At 29.9% G+C, this 24,626-nt stretch overlaps 5 protein-coding genes across 7 annotated transcripts in view; 1 reads left to right on the forward strand and 4 right to left on the reverse strand.

The window, feature by feature from the left end:
- The window catches only part of LOC113384549 (CD2 antigen cytoplasmic tail-binding protein 2 homolog), a 23,633-nt gene extending 19,595 nt beyond the window's left edge, over positions 1–4,038 (reverse strand). Inside the window, exons 1-4 of the mRNA XM_026622282.1 lie at positions 3,940–4,038; positions 3,614–3,830; positions 3,182–3,316; positions 2,075–2,228 (exon numbers count right to left, since the gene is read on the reverse strand). Coding sequence (XP_026478067.1) covers positions 2,075–2,228; positions 3,182–3,316; positions 3,614–3,820 — 496 coding nt within the window. The 5' untranslated portion in view covers positions 3,821–3,830; positions 3,940–4,038. The remainder of the gene's footprint in view (positions 1–2,074; positions 2,229–3,181; positions 3,317–3,613; positions 3,831–3,939) is intronic.
- Positions 4,039–5,005: 967 nt separating this feature from the next.
- On the reverse strand, positions 5,006–6,814 carry LOC113385004 (uncharacterized aarF domain-containing protein kinase 1-like). Its single transcript, XM_026622801.1, has one exon. The coding sequence runs from the start codon at positions 6,623–6,625 to the stop codon at positions 5,072–5,074; it is 1,554 nt and encodes a 517-aa protein (XP_026478586.1). The 5' UTR covers positions 6,626–6,814; the 3' UTR covers positions 5,006–5,071.
- A 2,347-nt stretch (positions 6,815–9,161) lies between these two features.
- LOC113385281 (zinc finger protein 236-like) lies at positions 9,162–13,054 on the forward strand. The gene is made up of 2 exons (XM_026623125.1): positions 9,162–9,392; positions 12,220–13,054. The coding sequence occupies exons 1-2, from the start codon at positions 9,261–9,263 to the stop codon at positions 12,946–12,948; spliced, it is 861 nt and encodes a 286-aa protein (XP_026478910.1). The 5' UTR covers positions 9,162–9,260; the 3' UTR covers positions 12,949–13,054.
- Positions 13,055–15,070: 2,016 nt separating this feature from the next.
- LOC113385025 (nuclear transcription factor Y subunit beta) lies at positions 15,071–18,584 on the reverse strand. Of its 3 annotated transcripts, none has more exons than XM_026622826.1 (6): positions 18,511–18,584; positions 18,065–18,165; positions 17,672–17,842; positions 17,487–17,602; positions 15,352–15,500; positions 15,071–15,276 (listed from the first exon to the last, which is right to left on the reverse strand). In XM_026622826.1, exons 2-6 carry the CDS (start codon positions 18,146–18,148, stop codon positions 15,083–15,085), a joined length of 714 nt encoding a protein of 237 aa, XP_026478611.1. In that variant the 5' UTR covers positions 18,149–18,165; positions 18,511–18,584; the 3' UTR covers positions 15,071–15,082. The 3 variants fall into 3 exon arrangements, with proteins under 3 accessions (XP_026478611.1, XP_026478612.1, XP_026478610.1); XM_026622827.1 differs by having other exon boundaries at positions 18,065–18,161; positions 18,511–18,550; XM_026622825.1 differs by lacking the exon at positions 18,511–18,584 and adding an exon at positions 18,232–18,340.
- Positions 18,585–19,395: 811 nt separating this feature from the next.
- LOC113385140 (cytoplasmic phosphatidylinositol transfer protein 1) lies at positions 19,396–21,888 on the reverse strand. Its single transcript, XM_026622951.1, has 6 exons — positions 21,683–21,888; positions 21,192–21,340; positions 20,948–21,102; positions 20,597–20,889; positions 19,681–19,828; positions 19,396–19,618 (listed from the first exon to the last, which is right to left on the reverse strand). The coding sequence occupies exons 1-6, from the start codon at positions 21,731–21,733 to the stop codon at positions 19,482–19,484; spliced, it is 933 nt and encodes a 310-aa protein (XP_026478736.1). The 5' UTR covers positions 21,734–21,888; the 3' UTR covers positions 19,396–19,481.
- Positions 21,889–24,626: the final 2,738 nt, after the last annotated feature.

The raw sequence follows: 24,626 nt of genomic DNA on the forward strand, positions 1-24,626 counted from the left end.
CCACTCCTGCATTTGCTCAGTGGAATGAGGCCCATGAACCTGGTCGGCGTCCGAGGTGCCCCACTTGAACTCCCACATGAGTCCTTTACCATCGTCAATGGGATTATTTGGCTTTGGGTTTGCCTCCTCCTCCGCATTAGATATTTTGGCCTTTTCCTTCTCGTCGAAGTCGTCGGCGTACATGTCGAGCTCGGTCGACGCCGTCGGCCTCTTGTTCTGCTCCTTGCCGATTTGCTGCTGAATTTGCTCGTACGTTTGCTGGTAAATGTCCATGTCGCCCATTTTGGTGAGAACCTCATTGGCCAGAGACGTCAGATTTGTGACCAGTTCAGCATTCGGGTCAACTATGCCTAGTTTTTTGTTTTTCCATCGTTGGGCTGACGATATTTTTGAGGATTTACCTAAAAATTTAATAAGTTAGGAACAAAACTCATAGTAGAAATAAACTACTGGTGTATGGCATCGTGCCTTAAGGCAAATTGCTGGAACTTCCCGTACCGTAATGAAATATTCGAGAAACGTTACAAATATATTGAATTACCAAATCACACACAACTTTCATTATTTTTGCTATCTTGTTATATCTGAGCAAATCAAATGTAAATCATAAATCAATTCAGTTCAATCTCCATAACATTAACAATTTCAAAAAAAAAAAATAGCTGCCTAATTTGCACAAAATTGTAAAAGTGCTCCTGTATAGTCACAGTCTATTGGGCATTTGCAAATAATTCTGTGCGGCATTTTCTCTTATACTGTGCTTAGCTTGGCGGCATTTTCACATATTTCAATAGTTTTCACAAAATTGGAAAGTGCTCCATTACATAAACTGTCTAAACGCACTTGGGTAAACATTTGCACCAGAGTGGCGCTTAGACTGTGCTTAGCCTGAGTAACTTTTTAAATTTTTAATCCAAAATTACAAAAATATTTCTTGGAAATAAAAAAAAAGTAATATTTTTTTATTCTCTAAAGCAATTATTTTGTCAATACAAGCAGAAAGTTTTTTAGATCATTCAAATCGAACTCTTAGTTCACTCAACTCAAAAACTGCCATTTTTTGCACATTTAGCTCTGTTTCTTCAAAATAGCGGGACCTGTCATTGCCAAAAACTAATCACCTCTTCTCCCAATCATTACAAATTGAATGTTTTTTAAATCATTGAAATCCGATACTCCGTTCTCTCAAAAACTCGATTTCTATTTTCTACTCTCTTTGCTCTTTATCTCCGTAACTGCTGGACCTGCCTTTGCCAAAAACTAATCAGCACATCTCCCTATCAATAGGAAATGAATGTTTTGAACCATTAAAATCGGTTGATCGGTGCACCCGAAAGCGTGGCACACACACATCCATTTAATTTCTGGGGTATGTCTAAAAAATGTCAGAAACCTTCAAAAACGTCGAGAAATGCAAAAATTCTTATTTTCGATTTTCGGTCCATTACTATAACTACCCTACGGGTAATAATGTAAATAAGTTCTCTAAAAACCTTTTAAATTACCTAAAAATATTGTAAATTAACAAAAAATATTACAAAAATAATGTAAAATTTAAGAAAAAAAATCGGGGAAAAATTTGCGAAAAAAAAAATGAGAACTAGTTAGTATTAGTATTTTGCCTTGAGACAAGTTACATGAACATCCCAAAGTGTGTAAATAATCGACTTAATCAATTAAAAATAAATTCATTTATAAGTCATTAAAGGTATTCCGAGTGGATTTAATACACATAATTGAAAACAAACAAACACGTTAACTCTAAGAGCAAATTTTCAAAAATCAACACTTTTTATAATTGAACCAGTTTCCGTAGGACTTTAATGGTTTACTATGTTCAAGACTAAGTACACTATCGTTATACCAACTAAATCATCTAATTTTATTTTTAAACGTCAAAAAAACTACTCATTTTCTCAAACTTTGATGAATTTTTAAAATTAAACTACTTGTCGTAAGACCGTTCTATATTAGTTATCTAAAACTGATATAAATCGTCTAAAAATTTTATATATTGTCTAAAAATATTGTAAATCATTAAAAATTTAAATTGAAATTTTGTTTATTGACTTACCAAGCCTTTGCAACGTTTTTAAAACAGTCTCGTTTGGCTTCATGAATTCCAGCATCTTTTTATAAGATTCAATCAAATCGAAGGAAGAATTAGGTTCATCGTCATCATCACTCTCCTCTTTTATTTTTGCTTTACCATCTGTCGTTTCTTTAATCTAAATGATAAATAGATTATTATTTATGAAAAAATACATATTTCTAAGATGCAAAATAAGAAAAAAATATTAATGTATACAAAGTAATTTATTATTTTTTAGAAAAATGTGAAAGTAGTATGTGATAGTTTACCTTGTAAAAGTATAGTTTAAATAATTATCAAAAAAATATTTCTATTCATTCTGGAATGTTCCAAAATTTATTATAATGTAGTTAAATATGTTCTTTATGATAACAAATACTAAAACTGATGTGCTTTCTCACAAAACTTTGAAATAATTGTAATTATAAAAAAAGTCATATTTGTAAACTAAAATGTTGGATATTTTGGTTACATTTTTTTATATTTCAACCAATTTTTAAAAAAAATTGTTCAAATGTGTATGTATTATTATAAACCATTAAAAATTAGATAATATTATCTATAAATCTGTATGTAATAATTTAAGTGGTTTGGAACAAAATTGTATTGAAAAAATGTTAAATCTTGGAATTGAATACTAAGCCACTTGTTTAAACTAACAAGTCAAGTTTTCTAGTGCATTTTTTTATATTTTTTGATTAAAAAAAAAAAATTGTTCAAACATGTATATATTATTACAAACCATTAAAAAGTAGATAAAATTATCTATAAATCTGTATGTAGTAATTTAAGTGGTTTGGAACAAAATTGTATTAAAAAAAAAGTTAAATCTTGGAATTGAATACTAAGGCACTTGTTTAAACTAACAAGTCAAGTTTCCTGGTGCATTTTTTTATATATCAATCAATTTTTTTAAAAATTTGTTCAAACATGTAGACATTATTATATATCTTTAAAAAGTTGATTAAAGCATCTATAAATCTGTGTATAACAATTTAGATCGTTTGGAACAATTTTCTTAAAAATAATCTTTATGCAAGTTTGTATATAGTTCTGGACTGTATAATTATTATAAAATATATAATTTACCTTAACCCAATCAATATTATCGAGCCAGTGATCTTTAAGATCTGCGTCGGCATCTTTTTTCCAATGGTAGTGTCCTTGGTTATCAAAATGGCCCTCTTGAAGTTCTTCTTTCATGTTGAAAGGCGTAATTTGAACCTATAGAAGAGGTAATTTAGTTATTTGGAACTATATTTATTTTACTAAACTTATAATAAAAATATCTATTGTGCCATTTATGTGTATACCGAATTGTTGTAGAACACATTAAAAACAAAGTACTAAATAATAATATTGTACAAAATTAGTTCCCATTACCAGCTTAAGGCTCTAAATATAACGAATAAATGCACCTTTAATAAACCAAAATTGACTACCCACGGTTAGGGTAAAATTTATCGCATCTGTATGCTGCACAATTAAATTATTATAACTATGATTTATTACTACAATTACCTCTCCTTCTTTAAATATTTCACAATCCTCCTCGCCTTCAATCTCATGATTGTCCATATGATCAAAATCATCTTCACTGTCGTCTTCATCAGAATCCAACGAGTGTTTATTCTCATTCAATATAACTTGTTGTTTCTTATTACTAAAATTCTGCAAGAGCTCCCCATCTTCTATCATCACATCATTTAGTTTACGTTTTGTAGACATTTTAAAGAAACTAGAACGAAATTTGTGTGAAATAAGGTTAGGATATAAAATGTAAAAACGTAAAATGTAAAAACATCGATTTAAGTTAAGTTGTGATAAAATAAAATCGTTAATAATACCTTTATTTGATTGTTTGTGAGTAATATTTGTTGTATATGTTTGGTGTATAAAACTATACTGTATAAAAATATATTTTATTTAATTTAATATGCACAAACACGTTCTGATACTTTGTTTGACGTTTTTGTGTTAATGGCGCAATTAGTGTTGCCAGGTGATAACATACCAAATGTTTAATTTTCATTTATTTTTATACTTTATATATTATAATTAATGTTGCACTTGATTAATTAACATAATATTTCATAACTACATTATTAATTATGAAATAATATAAAAGTGAATCCGGCTTTTAATTTATTTATTTATTAATAAGGCTCAAAATGGCGCCAAATTTAAATGCCAAATTTAGTTATAATTTTAATACTTTGTTATTCATTTTTGCTTTGCGACGGAGTTATAAAACTCTTGAAGCATGTTGAACTTTTAAACCTAAATTAATCAAATACGATTCACACTTTGTAAAATTACCATACAAAATTCTCACCATTTGTATGGTGAGTTTCTTTACAATTGTTTATTTTATGGTTGTTTTTCATATATAATTTTCATATACATTGGTTTTACTTATTTTTGTCTGTAATTATGTATTTTTTATATTGTTTTAATCTGTAACCCTGAATTATTTAATTGTAGCACTGAAGATGGGTCAAATCTGGACCCGAAACGTATGTTCTCTAAATAAAAACATTTTTCAATAAAACTGTTTTTTAATTACTGGATGGATGCCCAAGAAACAATTATATATATATATATATATATATATATATATATATATATATACACGTATATAATATATATATATATATATATACACGTATATATATATATATATATATATATATATATATATATATTATCATTGAAAAGCAGATATAATTGTCTATAAATCGGTATTTATAATAATAATAATAAAATTAATATTATTGATTTAAATAATGATTTAAACAATCAAAATAATGATTTCATTATTATTATTATTTATATCTGTAAAATAACATTAAAAAATAGTTTTTCATTTGCTCAAATACATTTAATAATAAATTAATACATATACAAGTTTGTACAAAATGGCGATAACGAGTATTTAAATAAAATTTAAAACCATGCAACATTTACATCAAGCCCAATTTAGCTCGATAAAACATTCAGAAGCCCATAGAAGTCCCTTCGTCTCAGACTTAAATACGAATAATAAACTTTCAACTTAAACAACAACCATTGTCTCGATATAAAAACCTGCAACTTTCTATACTTTGTCGAAGCCTTGTCAAATTCTTCTTTATGCACAGCATTGATACAGCATTTAGACATCGTCATAAATGATAACATGTTGGATCCTGTTTGTAAAGTGTATTCAATACCTCTGAGTAAGTCGTTGGTTTTAAAAATCAGCAACATTTGTCTGTTGACTTTTTGTAGTACATCAGATATTTGTGGAAGTACATTTGGTAATTGTTTTTGAAACTGATCCTTCTCCTTTTGCGAATGTGAGACTTTATCTATACCTGATAAAACAGATTCCCAAGGTCTGCCGGTTATCATGCAAGCAAACAAACCGTACAGATTACCCACGATACCTAAATTAATACTGTGGTGCCTCATTGCATTACGATCCACTTTCAAAATGCTCAACCAAAGTTGGGAGTACTCGTATCTGAAGTCATTCGATAACTCAGCATACAAACCATGGTCTAACAAAACCAGGTTGACGTGCTTGCCATGTTTTTGAACCAAGATGTTACCGGGGTGTGGATCACTGTGGACAAAACCATTAATAAAAATCATTTCAGAATATAAACGTCCTAGTTTGTTTGTGATTTCCAAAGGATTCATTTTGTTTTGCTGGATGTACTCTAAATCGTTTACTTGACCGCCTTCTACAAAGTCCATTGTCAGCACCCGGGGTGTCGTTAAGTCCCAATGTATTTTAGGTATCTTCAACCAAGTTTTGTCTTTAAACATTTCACTGATTTTTTCAGCGTTTTTGCCTTCGGCATTAAAATCAAGTTCTTTAGGGATGTTTTTTTTGGTTTCATCGACAAGCCATTGGAATTTAAAATCAGGGAATACCAACGAGACTATTTTAACAAGCAGTTCCATAGTTTTCATATCGACTAGAGAGTTTCCACGGACGTATCTGTGTTGGACCTTAACAGCAACTGTAGTGCCATCGTGTAAAGTTGCTTTGTGGACTTGTGCCAACGATGCTGTGCCCAAGGGTTCTTCATCGAAACTAGAAAAGATTTCACTGGGGTCTTTTTTAAACTCTTCTTTCAACACTTTGTATACATCGGTTATAGAATGTTTGGGGGCATGACTGTGTAAGACTTTCATGGTATTGACATACTCTTTGGGTAACAGGTAGTCGAGGGCTCCTATGTGCTGCCCGACTTTAATATACACACCTTTGTTTAAACAACAGAGTTGTAGCAATTTATCTGCACCCATTTGGTGCACCTGGCTCTTCAGATCCTTGTACTCTTGTGACTCCTTATCCAGACCATGGTTTTTCAATCTGGACTTGTACATAAGCCCTATGGAAAAGACTGTACTTGTGGCACGACCTAACCTAACAATACCAACTGAATCCAAATCGCCATCGTTTGCTCTAAAACTGGCAGCTGTAAAAATAGCACTACCACCAATGACTCCAAAACCGAGGAGCCTCCTAACAGACCACATAATTATACAAAAATATAACTTTCACTACAGTAACTATTTTTGTCACATAATTGCACAATAATAATTATCTAGCTTTTATTTTTATTTGTTACTACTACGTTTCCTCACCAACATCTTTTTCACGTTTTTCGTTAATTCTAACTACAAAACTAACAAATAAATAATTGTAAATAGAAATGTGTCGTCTGCTGTCAACTTGACATCATTATGAACGACGTTTTTTTAAAAGAAGTGAAACGTCAAAAAGTGGGCCACGTGTACACAGTAGTACGAGAGGCAACGACACAAATGGAATGAACAAAAAGTAGAAAAACCTTTGATACTTTTTTATTTTTATAGATAATAAATTTTTTATATTGTAAAATTTGTTAAATGTACAACAAAAAAGTAGAATTTACTTATTTATTTAATTTTTTTTGCTGACAATAATTATGTTCGTTTAATCCTTTATTAACATTCCTTTCAGTTTGGACGACTTTTTTATGTAATATTGAAATTTTTGTATTATAATTTACTATGATTACATTTTTATATTAGAGAATGCACATGATTTATTTATTAATTTATCGTGTTTTATTTACTACTCTAAATGATAAATATAAATATTCAAACACATAGTAGTAAACAATTAAATTGAAAAATATTTTACATATTTAATTACAAATTATAAAATTAAAAAATCGGAAATAAAATAATAAAATAATAAATATAAATACAAAACTGATCAATATATAACTAATTTTTCATTTATTTGCTTCCTGGATTAATTATTTATTTATTTATTTGTGAGTTTATTTACAAATCAAAGTTTAATCAGGTAGCCATTTATTAATATTTATTTATTTAGCAAAATTTTAAATAAATTTGCTTATTTATAAATTAATTAAATTTTCAATAATTGACTTCTTTATTTATTTTTGATTTGTTTAATTACTAACTCTATTCAATTAACTGTTAATTAATTCATACATATATCATTTTAATCTTGCATTATTAATTTTATTTAATTTAACTGGTGAACGGTATTTACTGTTTTACTTTTGTTTTTAATTATTTTTTATTTATTCATCTCTCTACGTGTTGATTTGTTTTTGTTTCATATTTATTTTTATTCATTATTTCATTATTTTTATTATATATATATATAAATAATATAATATATATATATATATATATTCATCAATGTTTTATCTAGTGTCCTTGTCTCTCGTCCCAACATTAAATCACAGCCTTGGTTATGATTTCACTTTTTGAATTGAAATTTCTTTGGAATTTCTTATATCAGACGATAAAAAAAACCCACATTGAAGAAAAAAAAGTTGCAATTATATAATTCAGCAATCTTACTTTCGATTATTCATACAATGTATCAATCTATTGTATGAAATCATACAAAGGCAAGAATATCGAATTAAAAATTCATATTTTGAGAAAAACACTTTAGTTTATTGTATAATATATCAGTATGTATTTTTTATGTAAATCGCTTTAAATTTGTTTAAATATGCTTGTCCTATTTTTTTTTTGTATATATTATAAATTATAAACCATCGCAGATAATATATGAAGATAAATTTAAATATTTATTTTATATTAAAAATGTTATAGTTAATATTAGATTTTTGTTGAAACATATTTTCGAAATGTGCATTTGCATCCCCAAATACTTGAAATAAAGAGCAATAATTTACCTAACAATTTATTATGTACGATTCGACACTGTATGTGTGTCATCATTCAGCATGTTAAACAAGTTCTAAAAAAAGGTTTCACAAAATATAAAAAATACAAAGATATAACAAATAAAAACCAGGAAAAAACGCATTTAAATATATTCTTTTATGAAAAAAACTAGCCAATTTTCTAAAATAGTAAACTAAAAGTTAAATAATAAAATTATGAAGTAAACCATAGCCAAGCAAAACCAACCAAATAAAGGGGTTCACAAATGTAATTTCAAGATCGAATTCTTAGAAATGCTAGCCGGTTAGAAAAGTGTTAAATAAAAATGGCAAAAAACAAACAAAAATGAAATGGACGCCCCCTTGTAAACGTGAGGCTCTTAGGGCGGTTTGACCAAAAATTACAAAATATCTATAGGGATAAAGAGGGGCCTAGTAAGATATCACGCGTGCTTATTTTTTACATAAATATTTTAATTTTTTTAAAAAAATATCATGATTTTTTCTCTTGATGTTTGTTGGGGGAGGAGGAGTTAATTTTAAATATTACCACGTATCACCAAAAGAAAGGGGGGATTAATCGACGCCCCTCAACCAGATATTGAGATTTTTTTTAAATAATTGATTATAATATCGCAGATACAGTGTCAAAACGTACATAATAAATAGTTAATTACTTATTGCCCTATATATATATACTATACACAAACATGTACATTGATGAAATAACAATTTTTCTAATTCACCTTTTCAAATATCCCGCCCATCATCCAATGAGTCTATTACTCTGGCAACACTATTCATCTGTCCGCCATCTTTCAATTCGCGAATCTGTCACTTCAGTATTTGTTTACTGAAAAATGTCGAACGTTTCGCACGTATCGCACAAATAATAAATAAATAGACAGAAATCTAAGTTTTTAGTGCGTTTGCGTAATTAATTCAATATAATAATGACATGTCAAGAAAACATGGACGTGTGTCGTGTTTGTCTTAAAAACAGCGAGAAATTCACGAATATATTTCGAACGAAAATAAACTCAGTTCTTGTTGCCGAAATTGTGTCGATTTGTTCGTCTTCATATGTAAGTAGAAAAAGATAAGGGATAAGGGATAATGGATTTATGAATACTGTATACACTCGTGTATATATGTGGTATATTTTAGTATAATACATTTTGTAATTGTCCTTTCCACTTTTATTAAGGCAAATATAAAACATGAAAAATTATCAGCTTACAATCAATATCCAAAACTTGGACACCGAAAACTACCCTGCTTCCTTAGTTAAACTTTTTACAGTATTTGCCTTTTATATTGCTAAATTTACCCGATTTAATTCTAGCAACTATTTTCTAACCAAATTTATATCTTGAGTACTTATTTTTCATTCGACGGATTGGATAAAATTACATTAATATGTTTGAACAAGAGCCTAATAATAACATTCATTATTATTGCTGCTTATGTTATGAATAAATAACATAAACAAATAATATTGATAAGCAATTCTCACAAGTAGATCTCATGTTACATTTCATATGCATTTTGCAAAATAAGTGAGTCATATTTCAGATAAACAAGTGAGTGCACTCAATTGTTTATTAAATATAATAAAATATTCTTGAACTCCAATTTTCATATCAATATTTATATGAGCTCTGATTTAATCACAAAATAAATTATTATTAGTTGTAAGTAGCACTTTGTCTGAAAACAAATTATATAAATAAAGATTTATAAAATCTTTAGATCAATATTATTTCCAATTAAGTTTCAAGTTGTCCTGGCATAGCCTAAGAAGGCCCAAGCTGAGCTAAGTAGCAATAAAAAGACAAAAAAGCAATGAGTTGTCCTAAGATGTTTTACGATATCCTATAATGTTAGGACTTGTCTCAAATTGTTCTAAGATGTCCTAAGATCTTCAAAGTTGTTCTACGTGGTTTTATGATGTTATAAGAAGGCCTAAGTAAACCCATAATAACCTGAAAATGCATCAGAATATCCAAAGTTGTTCCAAGTTGTTCTGAGATGTCCCATGAAGGCCTAAGTTGTCTACAGGTGTCTTAAGAAGTCCATAAATGTCCTTAGATGCTCCAAGATGTTCTATAATGTTAGGACACTACTCTAATTTGTCCTGACATGACCTAAATTATCCTAAGAGACCTAAGTTGTTCTGAAATGTCCTATGAAGGCCAAAGTTGTCTACTCTAATATACCTCATAATGTCCTAAGTAGTTCAAAGTTCTTCTTAGTTGTTCTAAGATGTTTTAAGAAGGCCTGAGTTATCTCGAGATGTCATAAATGTTGTAAGTATCCTACCCTGCCATGAGATATCTAAAGTTGCCTTAAAATAATCCACAATAGCTTAATATTCGAAGCATACCTATCTTCTGAGTCAACGAACAAAAAATTAGGACCAAATCTAATAAGTTCAATTTTTAATAACACTGCCTTCTCACCTAAATCTATATCCTTTTCCAAATTTTTATCTGCTTCTTCTCTTTGTTTTCCGTCTACTAATACTAACATTAAAGTGGCAGAAACTTATGCATTAAAATTGCACCGAGCAATGGACATAATTACAGTTTTAGATGGCTCAGATAACCAAAAGTTATCTTCATTTATTAATTTCCTAACTTATGTTTTTGAGAGTACTGATCCGAAGGATCACATGGCTCTCATAAAATATATTTTATTCACAAAATTAGAGGGGAAAGCTCTTCAAGCTACCCAATACAAATCTATAAGTTCACTTAGTTGTCCTTAGATGCTCCAAGATCTTCCATAATGTTAGGACATTGTTTTAAGTTGTCTTAAAGTTGTTATAAGATTTAAGATGCCTAATTTGTCCTGAAATGTTCTAAATTGCCCAAAATGTACTAAGATGTCCTGGAAGATATAAGTTGTTCTAGATGTCCTGATATCTCCTGAATCTAATGATGGTGCAAGAAATTCTAATATGTTCTAAGATGCTCCTAAATTGCTCTGAAATGTTCCAAGTTGTCCTAAGATGATACACAAGTTCTGTCTCAAGTTATCCTGATATCTTCTGAAATATTCTAACAATAAGATGGTCTCAGAAATTCTAATTAGTTCTAAGATGCTCTACGAAGTTCTAATTTTTCATGTGATGCCCCATATCATCCTAAGTTGTCTCCAATTGTTCTGGCATTTCCTGAAATATTTTAAGATGTTCTGGTATGTCCCAAGCTGTGCTGAATTTTCCTGATATCTTCTGAACTATTCGAAGTGATCCTAAAATGTTCCAAGTTGTCCTAAGATAGAACAAGTTCTGTCTCAAATTATCCTGATACCTTTTGAAATATTCTAACAATAAGATAGTCAAAGAAATTTTAATATGTTCTAAGATGCTCTAAAAAGTCCTATAAGAAGCTCCATAACACCTTCAGTTGTCACCAATTGTTCTGCGAGATTTCCTGAAATTATATAAGATGTCTTGATTTGCCCTATGTTGTCTTAAGATTTCATAATATGTCTTAAATTGTCCTAAGAATTCCCAAGATACCCATATGTTGTTGTAAGTCCTTCTAAGTTGTTTTAAGATTTCCTAAGATGCCTAATTTGTCCTGAAATGTTCCAGGTTGTTCTAAAATGCCCATAATGTACTAAGATGTCACAAGTTGAACCAAGTTATCCTGATATCTCCTGAAATACTCCAAGATGTCCTAGAATGCTTTGATATGTCCCAAGTTGTCCTGATATCTGCTGAATTATCTGTTGTCCTAAGATGAATCAAGTTGTCCTGATGTTAATTAGGCGTTTTACATTCTCTTAAATTACCATAAGTTGTCCTACAGTGCTTACTAAGTTGCTCCAAAATGTTGGGGACAAACCTTTTCCTTCTCCATTTTCACATGAAATTCTATTACCATCGTTTTCCTTTTCCAGATCTGGGAAGAAGATGGCATGCCCAGCTCAGTCTGCCCCGCATGCTTGCACAAACTAGAAGGCTACTGGGAGCTCAGGAACTGCATAAAAGCCTCCGAAAACATCCTGCGAAGCAACATGCAGCCCCAAGTTCAAAGCACAGTCGACCAGTCAAAGTTTGCACAAGACTTCAACCAAGAAGCAGTCTCTTGTGTTGGTCTGACAGCCGAGCAGGGCAAAAAAATAGCAGAGAGCATCACAATCAAAATAGAACCAGATTGTTTTAAGTCTATGCTGATGAACGAGGACAAGACAACTGTGCGGACAACCATAGACTTCCAAGACTGTTTAGATAAATTGACAAGAGAGTCCGGTGTGTTAAACGAAGATGTTGAAGAGCTGGTGAATGCCAACAAAATATTAACCAATGTTATAGATATCGACGACCCCAAAGACCAACAACAGACTGATCAATGTGATAGATTAAAGTCGCTTAAGCGTCCTTTGAGTAATTTAGTGGTTTGTGATAAATGTGAAGCCGAATTTGAGACTTTAGAGTTGCTCGATATGCACTACAAATGCAAACACATGAAAATCAAGTGTAAGAGCTGCAAGAAGTCGTTTTCGCCCGATAAAATGAAGGTCCACAATGAGACCGTGCACACCGGTTCAAAGATGTTCAAATGCCAAATTTGTAATAGTTATATTTCTTTGAAGTATTACGATATGCACATGGCTGTACATTCTTGAGAAAAGGGCTTACAATTATCAACAACATCACTACAGTAAAAATTTAATTCAAAATTATTTTGTGTTAATAAAATGAATAAAATCTCATGTAGCAAATGAATTGATAACGCTGAGATAGTTTTAAGAAATTGACTTTAATTGTACTTTAATAAAAATTTAAATAAAGAGATTTCTTTCATAAATTCATTTGTTCATTTATTCACATTCTCAGTCATTTATTAAATAAGATTAACGTTTAAATGATGGGATTTCAGATAAAATGAAAAATGGGTTACATTAGAGTGGTACTTGAAATTGAATTGACTAGTGGTGTATGGCATCGTGCCTTAAGGCAAATTGCTGGAACTTCCCGAACCGTAATGAAATATTCGAGAAATTTCAAACGTTTTCAAATATATTATTACAAATACTGTAACTTTCATTATTTTTGCTATCTTGTTATATCTCAAATGCAAATCAAAGAACATTAATAATCGTCATTTCATTTGGAATTCAATTTAAAAAAAAAAATAGTTGCCTAATTTACACAAAATTGAAAATGTGCCATAGTCACAGTCTAAACGCATTTGCAAATAATTCTGTGCGACATTTTCACTTATACTGTGCTTGGCTTGGCGGCGTTTTCACTTTTTTTTTATAGTTTTCACAAAATTGGAAAAGTGCTACAATACATAGACAGTCTAAACGCACTTGGGTAACGCATTTGTACCAGAGTGGCGCTTAGACTGTGCTTAGCCTGGGTAATTTTTTGAATTTTTAATCCAAAATTACAAAAATATTTTTGGAAAAAAAAATTAGAAACCGTTTTTTTCTAAAAGCAATTATTTTGTTGAAACAAGCAGAAAGTTCTTTAAATCATTCAAATCGGACGCTTAGTTCTCTCAAAAACTGCAATTTTTTTAACATTTAGCTCTGTATCTCCCAAACCGCTGGGCCTACCTTTGCCAAAAACTAATAATCACTTTTCCCCGTCATTACAAACTGAATGTTTTTTGGATCATACAAATCGGATAATCCGTTTTCTCAAAAACTCGATTTCCATTTTCTGCACTCTTTGCTCTATATCTCCGTAACGGCTGAACCTGCCTTAGCCAAAAACTTATCAGCACATCTCCCTATTAATAGGAATCGAATGTTTTTTAAATCATTCAAATCGGTTAATCCGTGCACCCGAAAACTTATACACATACAAAACACACACATCCATTTAGTTTATGAAGTATGCCAGTAAAATGTTCAGAAACCTTCAAAACGTCGAGAAATGTAAAAATTTTCAATTTCGATTTTCGGCCCATTACAATAACTTACCCTACGGGAAGTTAAAAATGTGTTAGGGTTGAACAACCTTTAATAATAATAAATTGAATTTTAAAGTGAAATTTGAATTTTTTCTTCAAGCTCAAAAATCTGAACTAAAATTATTTACAAAATATTCAATGACTGATGACTTGAAAAAATGATCGAGTTGCCAAAATGGCTATAAAAAAATAAGGGTTGGCGATAAAAAAGTAAAAATTTGGGTTATATGAATTTTTTAATGCCACATTATAAAAAAATAAAAACAAAAAAAAATCATCTAAAAATTACAAAAAAAGAATTGAGGGAAAACGACCCTTATCACTTAGGGGTGTAAAAAATAGATAGTTACCAATTCTCAGGCCTACTGACTGAATACGCATATATAATTTGATAAAAATCGGTAAAGCCGTTTCGGAGGAGTACGAGAACGAATTTTAAGACACGATATATTATTATATATAAGATATATATATATATATATATATATATATATATATATATATATATCTTTCAATTAAAAACTGAAACATGCAAAGACTTAAGTTTATTAAACATACACTTCATATAAATATTTTTTATAAATTATGTACATCAAGCATAAAAACATGTCAGTCCAAAAAAAAAAAACAAAATACTCTCTCATACTAAACTAAGGTATAAAAAATTTGTTCGCCCTTTGTATTATAAACCTATAAATGCATAAATAAATTTTGTTCCCTCCATAAATATATATATGTACAATTATGTAAACTCACGTGTTCATTAATAAATTAGTTATAAAAAAAGAACATTACCTCCCACAACTAAATTTTGTCCCTGTCTATTTTATTATTAATTAGTTTCCTTTAGCAGCCTTCGATTGAGCCCTCACAAACTCAGGGTAGTCGATGTAACCGTCTTTACTGGCATCGTCCATCGATAGAATTGGATCAATCAGTGACACCAGTTCATCGTCTGAGAAGATTTTTTCCTCGGCATGAGGAGCGTGGCCTCCTCCTTGGGTGTTGTGGGCCTCTTTGCTGCCTTGTTCTAAAAAATGATAATAGACAATGTAATGGTAATAGGTGGTTAGTTTATAGGTGGTGATACGATTAATATTCTTACCGTGCCAATGGATGAGGGATTTAATTAGTTCACAGCCATCGAGTTTGTTGTTGTTGTCTGCATCGTGCATTTTGAAATAGTGGAATTGTAGTTCTTGTTCGGACATTTTGCTTGTGTCGATTGGTAGTTCCAAATGTTCAGCTATATGTCTGAAAAGAAAAAGCAAGTTGGGTTAAATTCATTCTGAAGTAAAACTTCTTTATGCGCGACATGGGTGTAAATCCGTACAAATGCAACGGAAATCGTTACGCCAAGCTGAAGTGAGAGTCATTTGCTCTCAATGATATGATTTTTTTGGGGACTTTATACGTGCGTACGTCACCGTATTTGAACTTCCATATAAAGACTTCAATTTGTTTAGAAATGCACGAAAATTATTTCCAAAACTCTTTTTTTTTAAGTGAAACTTCTAAGGACTTTTCAATAAGTGCACTATGGAAGAAATATGAAAACAACCATGCCAGAATGCTTGAAAATTTTCTAAAGAGTCTGAAAATGTTCCAGAGAGCTTGAAAAAGTTCTTGAGAGTCTGAAAATGTTGTAGAAGGCTTAAAATTTTTGTAGACAATATGAAAATGTTGAAGAAAGCTTAAAGTCGGTATAGACAGCCTAAAAATATTGTAGAAAGTCTGAAAATGTTCTCGAGAGCCTGAAAATGTTGTACAGGACTTAAAAATGTTGTGCAAGGGTTAAAATGTTGTACAAGACCTAAAAATGTTCTAGAGAGCCTGAAAATGTTGAGAAAGATCTGAAAATGTTCTAGAAAATTTTAAAATATTACAGGAAGTTTAAAAATGTTCTAGAAAATTTTAAATTTTTCCAGAGTGTCTGAAAATATTCTCAAGAATCTGAAAATGTTGTAAAAGGCTTAAAAATTTTGTAGACAGTATGAAAATGTTGTAGAAGGTCTAAAAATGTTCTAAAAATCTTTAAATTTTTTCTAAAGAGTCTAAAAATGTTCCAGATAATCTAAAAATGTTGTAAAAGGTCTAAAAATGTTCCAGAATATCTAACAATGTTGTAGAAGGTCTAAAAATATTGTACAGGGCTTAAAAATTGTTGTACAGTGCTTAAGAATGTTGTACAGGGCTTAAGAATGTTGTACAAGACTTAACAATATTGTACAGGGCTTAAAAATGTTGTACTAGACTTAAAAATGTTATATAAGACTTAAAAATGTTGTACAGGGTTTGAAAATGTTGTACAGGGCTTAAAAATGGTGTACAGGGCTTCAAAATGTTATGAAGTTTAAAAATATTGTAGAAGATCTAAAAATGTTCCAGGAAGTCTGAAAATGTTTCAGAAGGTCTAAAATTGTTTCAAACAGTCTACAAATGTTTCAGAGGGTCCAAAAATGATTCAGAGGGTCTAAAAATAATTCAGAGGGTTTAAAAATGTTCCAGGAAGTCTAAAAAAGTTTCAGAAAGTCTGAGAAAGTTTTAGAAAGTATAAAAATGTTACAAAAAGTCTACAAATGATTCAGAGGGTCTAAAAATGATTCAGAGGGTCTAAAAATGATTCAGAGGGTCTAAAAATTTTCCAGGAAGTCTAAAAATGTTTCAGAGGGTCTAAAAATGATTCAAAGGGTCTAAAAATTTTCCAGGAAGTTTAAAAATGATTCAAAGAGTCTAAAAATGATTCAGAGGGTCTAAAAATGATTCAGAGGGTCTAAAAATGATTCAGAGGGTCTTAAAATGTTCCAGGAAATCTAAAAATGATTCAGAGGGTCTAAAAATGTTCCAGGAAGTCTAAAAATTTTCCAGAAAGTCTAAAAATGTTCCAGAAAGACCAAAAATGTTCCAGAACATCTGCAAATGTTATAGAAGGCCTAAAAATGTTCCAGAGAGTCTAAAAATATTTCTAGAAATGATTTTGAGTCAAAAAATGTTCCAGAAAGTCTAAAAATACTCCAGAAAGCCTAAAAATGTTCCAGAAAGACTAAAAATGTTCCAGAAAGTCTGCAGATGTTATAGAAGGCCTAAAAATGTTCCAGAGAGTCTAAAAATATTTCTAGAAATGATTTTGAGTCAAAAAATGTTCTCAAAAAGTCTAAAAATGTTTCAGAGAGTCTAAAAATATTCTAAATCATCTAAAAATGTTGCAAATTGTCTCAAAATATTTTAATTTCCACTTACTCTTTTTCTTGTGCAATATTAGCGGCATTCAAAATCTGTTGCGACCTTTGAGGATGCCCTTGGTGATGTTGTTGCTGTTGATGTTGCATCGGCACTTGCTGAGGCTGAACAGGAACCTAAATCACAAAAACATAAAACAATAAAAAAATATTTCAAATCCAAATATTAATTATGTTTGTTACTACCTGTTGATGTTGCACGGGCACTTGTTGTTGGACTTGGGGTTGCTGATAGTGCATTTGTTGTTGCTGTTGCATTTGTTGCGGTGGCATTTGTTGCTGTTGATATTGTTGTTGTTGATTCATTGGCACTTGACCGCCTTGCGGCATTTGTTGATAGTTTTGATTCTGAGGTACCTAAATAAAGGACAGAAAAAAATAATTGATAATTGTAAAAAGGAGTTGGACTCAGGGACTATTTTTTAAGTATCGACTTGAAAAAAAAAACCATCAAAAACAAAATGTTTAGGAATTTTATTACATATTTAACTTATTGTTTGATGACCTAATTAAAATTAATGTATCTACATGATGATCCATATTTTTCTATTCAAATAAAATAAATCATTTATCACTTACATATTGTTGTGGGGGCACTCCAGGTGCAACTCGCTGTCCCAAAATTACTGGCAAAATACACAATATAAAAATAAATATCTTCATATTGAGCGTTGTTCTATCTAAAACAAATAATCAATATTAGCATTAAGCACTAATTATTTGAACTTAATTAATTCAATATTTACATATTGATTTTGGCAGCAAACAATGTTTACACAAGATAACAGATTTAATGTAATAAAGCGATAAGGAAATGAAAACATAAACAATAAACGCCATAAATACATGGATACATGTTAATAAATAACAAATTGTATTTACATAACACATACTTATGTTTAATTACACAAATTTAACAATTGTGCAAATATAGGTTAGGTATTTTAAAAACACAAAAAATTTGTAATAAACTCGTATTAAGTATTAGATAACATTTTAATTGTATTATTAATCGAATTACTCACCTAATTATTATAAAAATATATCAAATATGTATATAAAATATAAATTCCATAAGTTCTTTTGTTGATTTCAAAATATACACGTCAGACCAATCTCGATTATTTGTCAACGTCAAAAGTGTTGCCAGATGCGTACTGAGTTTTAGCGCCAAATTTGAATTCAAATTTGATATGACCTAGATATAAACTTTATTAAGTGTTTAATTATAATAATATATTTACCTCGTGCTAAAATAAGTATCAGTTGTGAATTGAGATTTCCTAGAAAACTATTTTATTATTAGTGCATTCTGTCAGATGAAAGTTATTTTGTTTAATTATTTTCTACAATTTATTTGATGCTAAGTTTTGAAGAGCTAGAAATAATAACTGCGAATTATTGTAGTTCTGTAAATTGACGTGCTTTAAATAAAATGGAATGAAAATCTGCTAAATTGACACTTAACACAAAATACCCTATAAATATTCAAACAATTTATTCCTTAGCTAATAAACAAATATATTATAGGTTGTCAAATATCTCCCTTCCGCCTTTTTGTATTATAAACCAAGAGCAAAAAAGCGGAAGGGAAATATTTGACAACCTAATACAAATATTATACATATAAAAACTGTAGTCAATTATATTTTGATAAAAACATAAAAAAAAACACTGAGTTCAATCTGTCATTTATATATTTCATTTTTAAGTGCATTTTGAAGAACTATTATCTTTATTTATATAAGCAACTTTAGAATAAGCTCCACAATTAAAGCGATTACTTCATCGAAGTAATTTTGAAGAATTATTCTTGTACATGTTCCATTTTAATTTCATTTTCTATAATTTATATCACTCACATAAAATAATATCACTCACAGCATTATTTAATAAAAAAAAATATATTTCGGATACAGATTAACAACTCTTTTGTTCAATTTTAAAATTCGTGCAACTCAGCAATAAGATACCTTCGTATTTCATATCTTTGTCCTCATTGAATATTTTCTTGTACGCTATTAACACTGTTTGGATTCAGGCTCCTTCTTCTCCCGCTGGGGCTTGAAGAAATATGTTGTTCAATCCCGTTCAGTGCGTTATCTTCTTCAAAATCGCCCGACGCTCCAATACCTTAATAAAATAATGAAAATTTATAAATTTTCTTCTAAATTATAATTATCATCATATCTTACCCCCCATGAGACAGTCTCGTAACCTCTGGTTGGTTTCATTCTGCATTTGTTCTTCGTATTTGTAAACATCTTCTACCGTCATCAAATACCATTCATCAATCCACGTAAATGCTTGCCTATGTCCCAGCAATAATGTTTCTCGAATGCACTGGAAAAATATAAAATAAATGGTATTGCATTTTCTGCATTCTGATGGATTTAGTCAATTCTTTAAAATCTATTACAATATTGCAAGATTTTTAAATAAAATGGATGTGAAAATGTTTAGAGAAGGATAGAAATTGCATTCCACAATTTTTCAGAAAATTTACAACATTTTCAGACTGTTTACAACACTTTCAGACAATTTACAACATTTTTAGATAACTTACAACATTTTTACAACACTTTTAGACAACTTACAACACTTTTAGAAAGTTTACAACACTTTTAGACAACTTACAACACTTTTAGACAACTTACAACATTTTTAGACAATTTACAACACTTTTAGACAACTTACAACATTTTTAGAAAATTTACAACACTTTCAGACAATTTACAACATTTTTAGACAATTTACAACAGTTTTAGACAACTTACAACATTTTTACAACACTTTTAGACAACTTACAACACTTTCAGACAATTTACAACATTTTTAGACAATTTACAACAGTTTTAGACAACTTACAACATTTTTACAACACTTTTAGACAACTTACAACACTTTCAGACTGTTTACAACACTTTTAGACAACTTGCAACATTTCTAGACAATTTACAACACTTTTAGATAATTTACAACACTTTTAGACAATTTACAATATTTTTAGACCATCTACAACACTTTCAGCCCATTTACCACATTTTCACACAATTTACAACATTTCTAGACAACTTACAACATTTCTAGACAACACTTAAATTAATTTACCTTATGTACAAACTCTTCAACCCTCGTCTGTACACCCCAAACATCAAAAGACACTTTTACGAGTTTATAACAACACATAATAGGAGTCGCACCGGTAGAGTCAGGATCAAACTCCTTCTGCCTCCATCCCTCGACAAGGGGCCCCCGATTGGTCAACTTGGATTTGAAATATTTAGGATCTTCATTTTCCGAATAATGATGTGAACAAACTTCATCGTAAGCTATATCTATATGATCGACAGATCGAACCGCCAATTCTTCTGGGGATAGACCCAGACAGTTACCGTTAGAGCCTAAAATATAATAAACTATAAATTATCTTGAATTGAACTCGGTCTATTATTACCTTACCGTTATTATCTTCATAACGTGTTATTATCGATACATTGAACTTTGGTACAAACGAACAAGAGTATTCAGTCATGGTGAATGGAAAATAATTCCAGGACTTCTCTAGCAAATAAAACCATTTCGGTAGCATAGACTGGACCCAATAAGGTAACCGGCTGAAATTTAAGTTGTATTAGTTTAAAACAAGTTAATAATATCATATAAAATCAATCAATAATATCATATAATATCAAATAAAATTAACCTGTTTAAATGTATCCTTTTTTCTGTATATCTGCCTTTACCGTGAACAGGATCTTCACATTCTGTGTTGACAACGACTTCTACACCTTCACCATTGTTGCTTTGCTCATGGCTGTGTCGAGCAATCATATACAATTGTCCTACACGATACTAAAATGATAATTGATACATTAAATGATAATTAACTAAGTGAATAAGATAACCTCACTTATTATTGCATTTTTGTTGAATAGTTAGTAAAATAATAAATAAATGTTAATTTAATTTTGTGCTTAAACTCTCTTTTTCTGCATTGTTATTTAGTAATTTAATTTTGGTATTACTACAGCAATAAAAAATGCTGCCTCACCACACACTCACAATATCTAATACATTACTACAATACAGATATAACATATTTAAACCTTTCAATGTGTATTTAATAGTGCTAATTACAAAGCACTAATTATTTAACACAATTGATATGTATTAATATAAACAAATGTTTCTAACCTCTTCGACTGTCAGAGGCAAGCAGATTCTATATTCGCGTATCAACACCATTCTGATACAATTGTCTATTCTCTATAATTATTTTACATTAGCACAACGTGTAAATTGTGTTTTAGTCGGAATTTATTAGCAATATATTTATTAATATTAACATTTTCACTTTTGATATCTTTAGTTTAATTTAAGCACGAGTACGAGTCAAACAATTTGGCGGTCCTGTCAACACTGAAAACTGTCAACAGCTTGAAGTGAAATCCACTCTGAAGTAAACTGCATGTAAACAGAATTAGCATCTCGAAAAAAAACGTTAGAATTTAAATTTAAAAAAGATATTTAAATTAAATAATCAACTACAAAACGTGTGTTTAGGTTCCAGTTTTTTTTTCTTATTCTGTTTCAACGTTTTTTATTTAATTATCTAATTTAGACGTGCAAAACTTTCCTTCATATATCGCTTGGTATTTTATGTTTTCTTTATTTATTATTATTTAGTATTTATTTAATATATATCATCTTCATTGTTAATTTGCGTGTTGCATATATTGCACTCCTAGTAATTTTAGGCTCATTTTATAATTAACTTTTAAATTTTATAGTTCAATTTTATAGATCTTAAATAATCAATAAGAATTAAAATTTAGCACATTTAATATATTATTTTTTATTTTATATGTTTATTTTAATATATTATCACTTTTTATAAGAAAAAAATTTAAATAATATTTATCCATGTAAAATGGCCGACCGGTCTTGTCAATTAATTTGGTGAATACATTACAAACTTGTGGCCCTAAAAATATTTTAATTATTCATTATTATTAGTAACAAAATTAGTTTTAAGCAACTATTTTCCGATAAATAGTACTATAATATTTGACATAAGAGAAGTGCCGACAAAATGGCGCCATGTTTTGTCTTTTACTCTTTAATTATTAGTCTCAATCGTGTTCCCTCATCTTGGGTTTTATTTTTAATTAATAATTGAGCTGAAATCATTTTGAACTGAAGAACAACTCTACAAATAAATAAACCGAATTCAAACTTAATAAAAACTAGCTGTAAGTGGAATTCTGTCTTATGGCAATTAAGGCATCGTGCCTTAAGGCAAATTGCTGGAACTTCCCGTGCCAAAAATTATTATTTTTTTAAAAACGATTAACATTTTTGAAAAAATTTTACTTCGAAAAAATAAGATTTTTTAGAAATTTTAAATTGGACAAAAAATTACTTTTTTTTGAAAAAAAAATTTTTTTTTAAAAAAAATTTTTAAACAATTTTTTTTATAAAAATTTTTTTTTGGAAAAAATGTTATCTTTATTTTGATATATTTTGGAAGATCTGAACTTTTTTTCAAAGCAATCATACTGCTTTAACTGCATAGAGACAAAATATAAAGCGCGTAAGCGCCGCGTCGCTGTCTAACGGAAAAACAATGGTACGGAACCCATAGGAATGTAAACAAAACTTATACTTATTGTTAAAATCTCAATAAAATATCTGATAATTTGATATGCATATGTCTAATGTCTAATGATTATTGTTGACCGCCAAATGTTATTTTTTTTTTAGTTTTTTTTACTAGATCTCCGAAACCGCTAGACCTATCTTCATGAAAATTTGATCAAATCTTCATCTTGTTAATACAAGTAAAATGTTTTTTGAACTATACAAATCGGACGCTCCGTTCTCTTAAAAACTGAGTTACCGTTTTTGGCCCTTTTTGCCCCATATCTTCGGAACGGCTAGAATGTTTTTTGAATTATTCAAATTGCTTCATCCGCGTTCCCGAAATCGTCGACGAAAATTTGTATCCGAACACACACACATGCACGCACACACACACACACATACATCAATTTTCTCCAACCTTTGAAACGTGAAGATATATAAAAAATTTCATTTTCGATTTTTGTGCGATTACTATAACTTACCCTACGGAAAGTTAATTATAAATAAATCAATTTATCATCTCCAAATTTCCACAAAATTGAAAAAGTGCTCCCGCATAGTCACAGTCTAAACGCATTTGCAAATAATTCTGTGCGACATTTTCACTTATACTGTGCTCAGCTTGGCGGCATTTTCACATTTTTCAATAATTTTCACAAAATTGGAAAGTGCTCCAGTACACAAACAGTCTAAACGCACTTGGGTAAACATTTGTACCAGAGTGGCGCTTAGACTGTGCTTAGCTTGGGTGATTTTTTGAATTTTTAATCCAAAATTACAAAAAAAATTTTTTGAAAAAAAAATTAGAAACAAAAAATTTTTTTTTTCCAAAATCAATTATTTTGTTGAAAAAAGCAGAAAGTTCTCTGAATCATTTAAATCGGACGCTTAGTTCTCTCAAAAACAGCCATTTATTTTAAATTTAGCTCTGTATCTCCGAAACCTATGGGCCTACCTTTGCCAAAAACTAATCAGCACATCTCCCTATCAATAGGAATCGAATGTTTTTCAAACCATTCAAATCGGTTGATCCGTTCTCTCAAAAACTCGCTTTCTATTTTTTGCACTCTTTGCTCCATATCTCCGTAACGGCTGGACCTGCCTTTGCCAAAAACTAATCAGCACATCTCCCTATCAATAGGAATCGAATGTTTTTTAAACCATTCAAATCGGTTGATCCGTGCGCCCGAAAACGTGGACGAAAAAAAGCGGACATACAAAACACACACACACACACACACACACACACACACATCCATTTTTTCTGAAGTATGCCAAAATGTTCAGAAACCTTCAAAACGTCGAGAAATGTAAAAATTTTTGATTTCGATTTTTGGACGATTACTATAACTTACCCTACGGGAAGTTAATAAGAGACTCTACGAACAAGCCAAACCAATTTAGATTTTGGTTTGTTAGTTAGTTTATTGAATTGAATTTATCTTTATTGAATTTTAAAGTCTATCTAAGACAAATAAACCGAAAATAGATAGAC

Source organism: Ctenocephalides felis, unplaced genomic scaffold (genome assembly GCF_003426905.1).
Source record: "Ctenocephalides felis isolate EL2017-DRISC unplaced genomic scaffold, ASM342690v1 CF-g0.4_SCAFFOLD_03571, whole genome shotgun sequence".
NCBI lineage: Eukaryota > Metazoa > Arthropoda > Insecta > Siphonaptera > Pulicidae > Ctenocephalides > Ctenocephalides felis.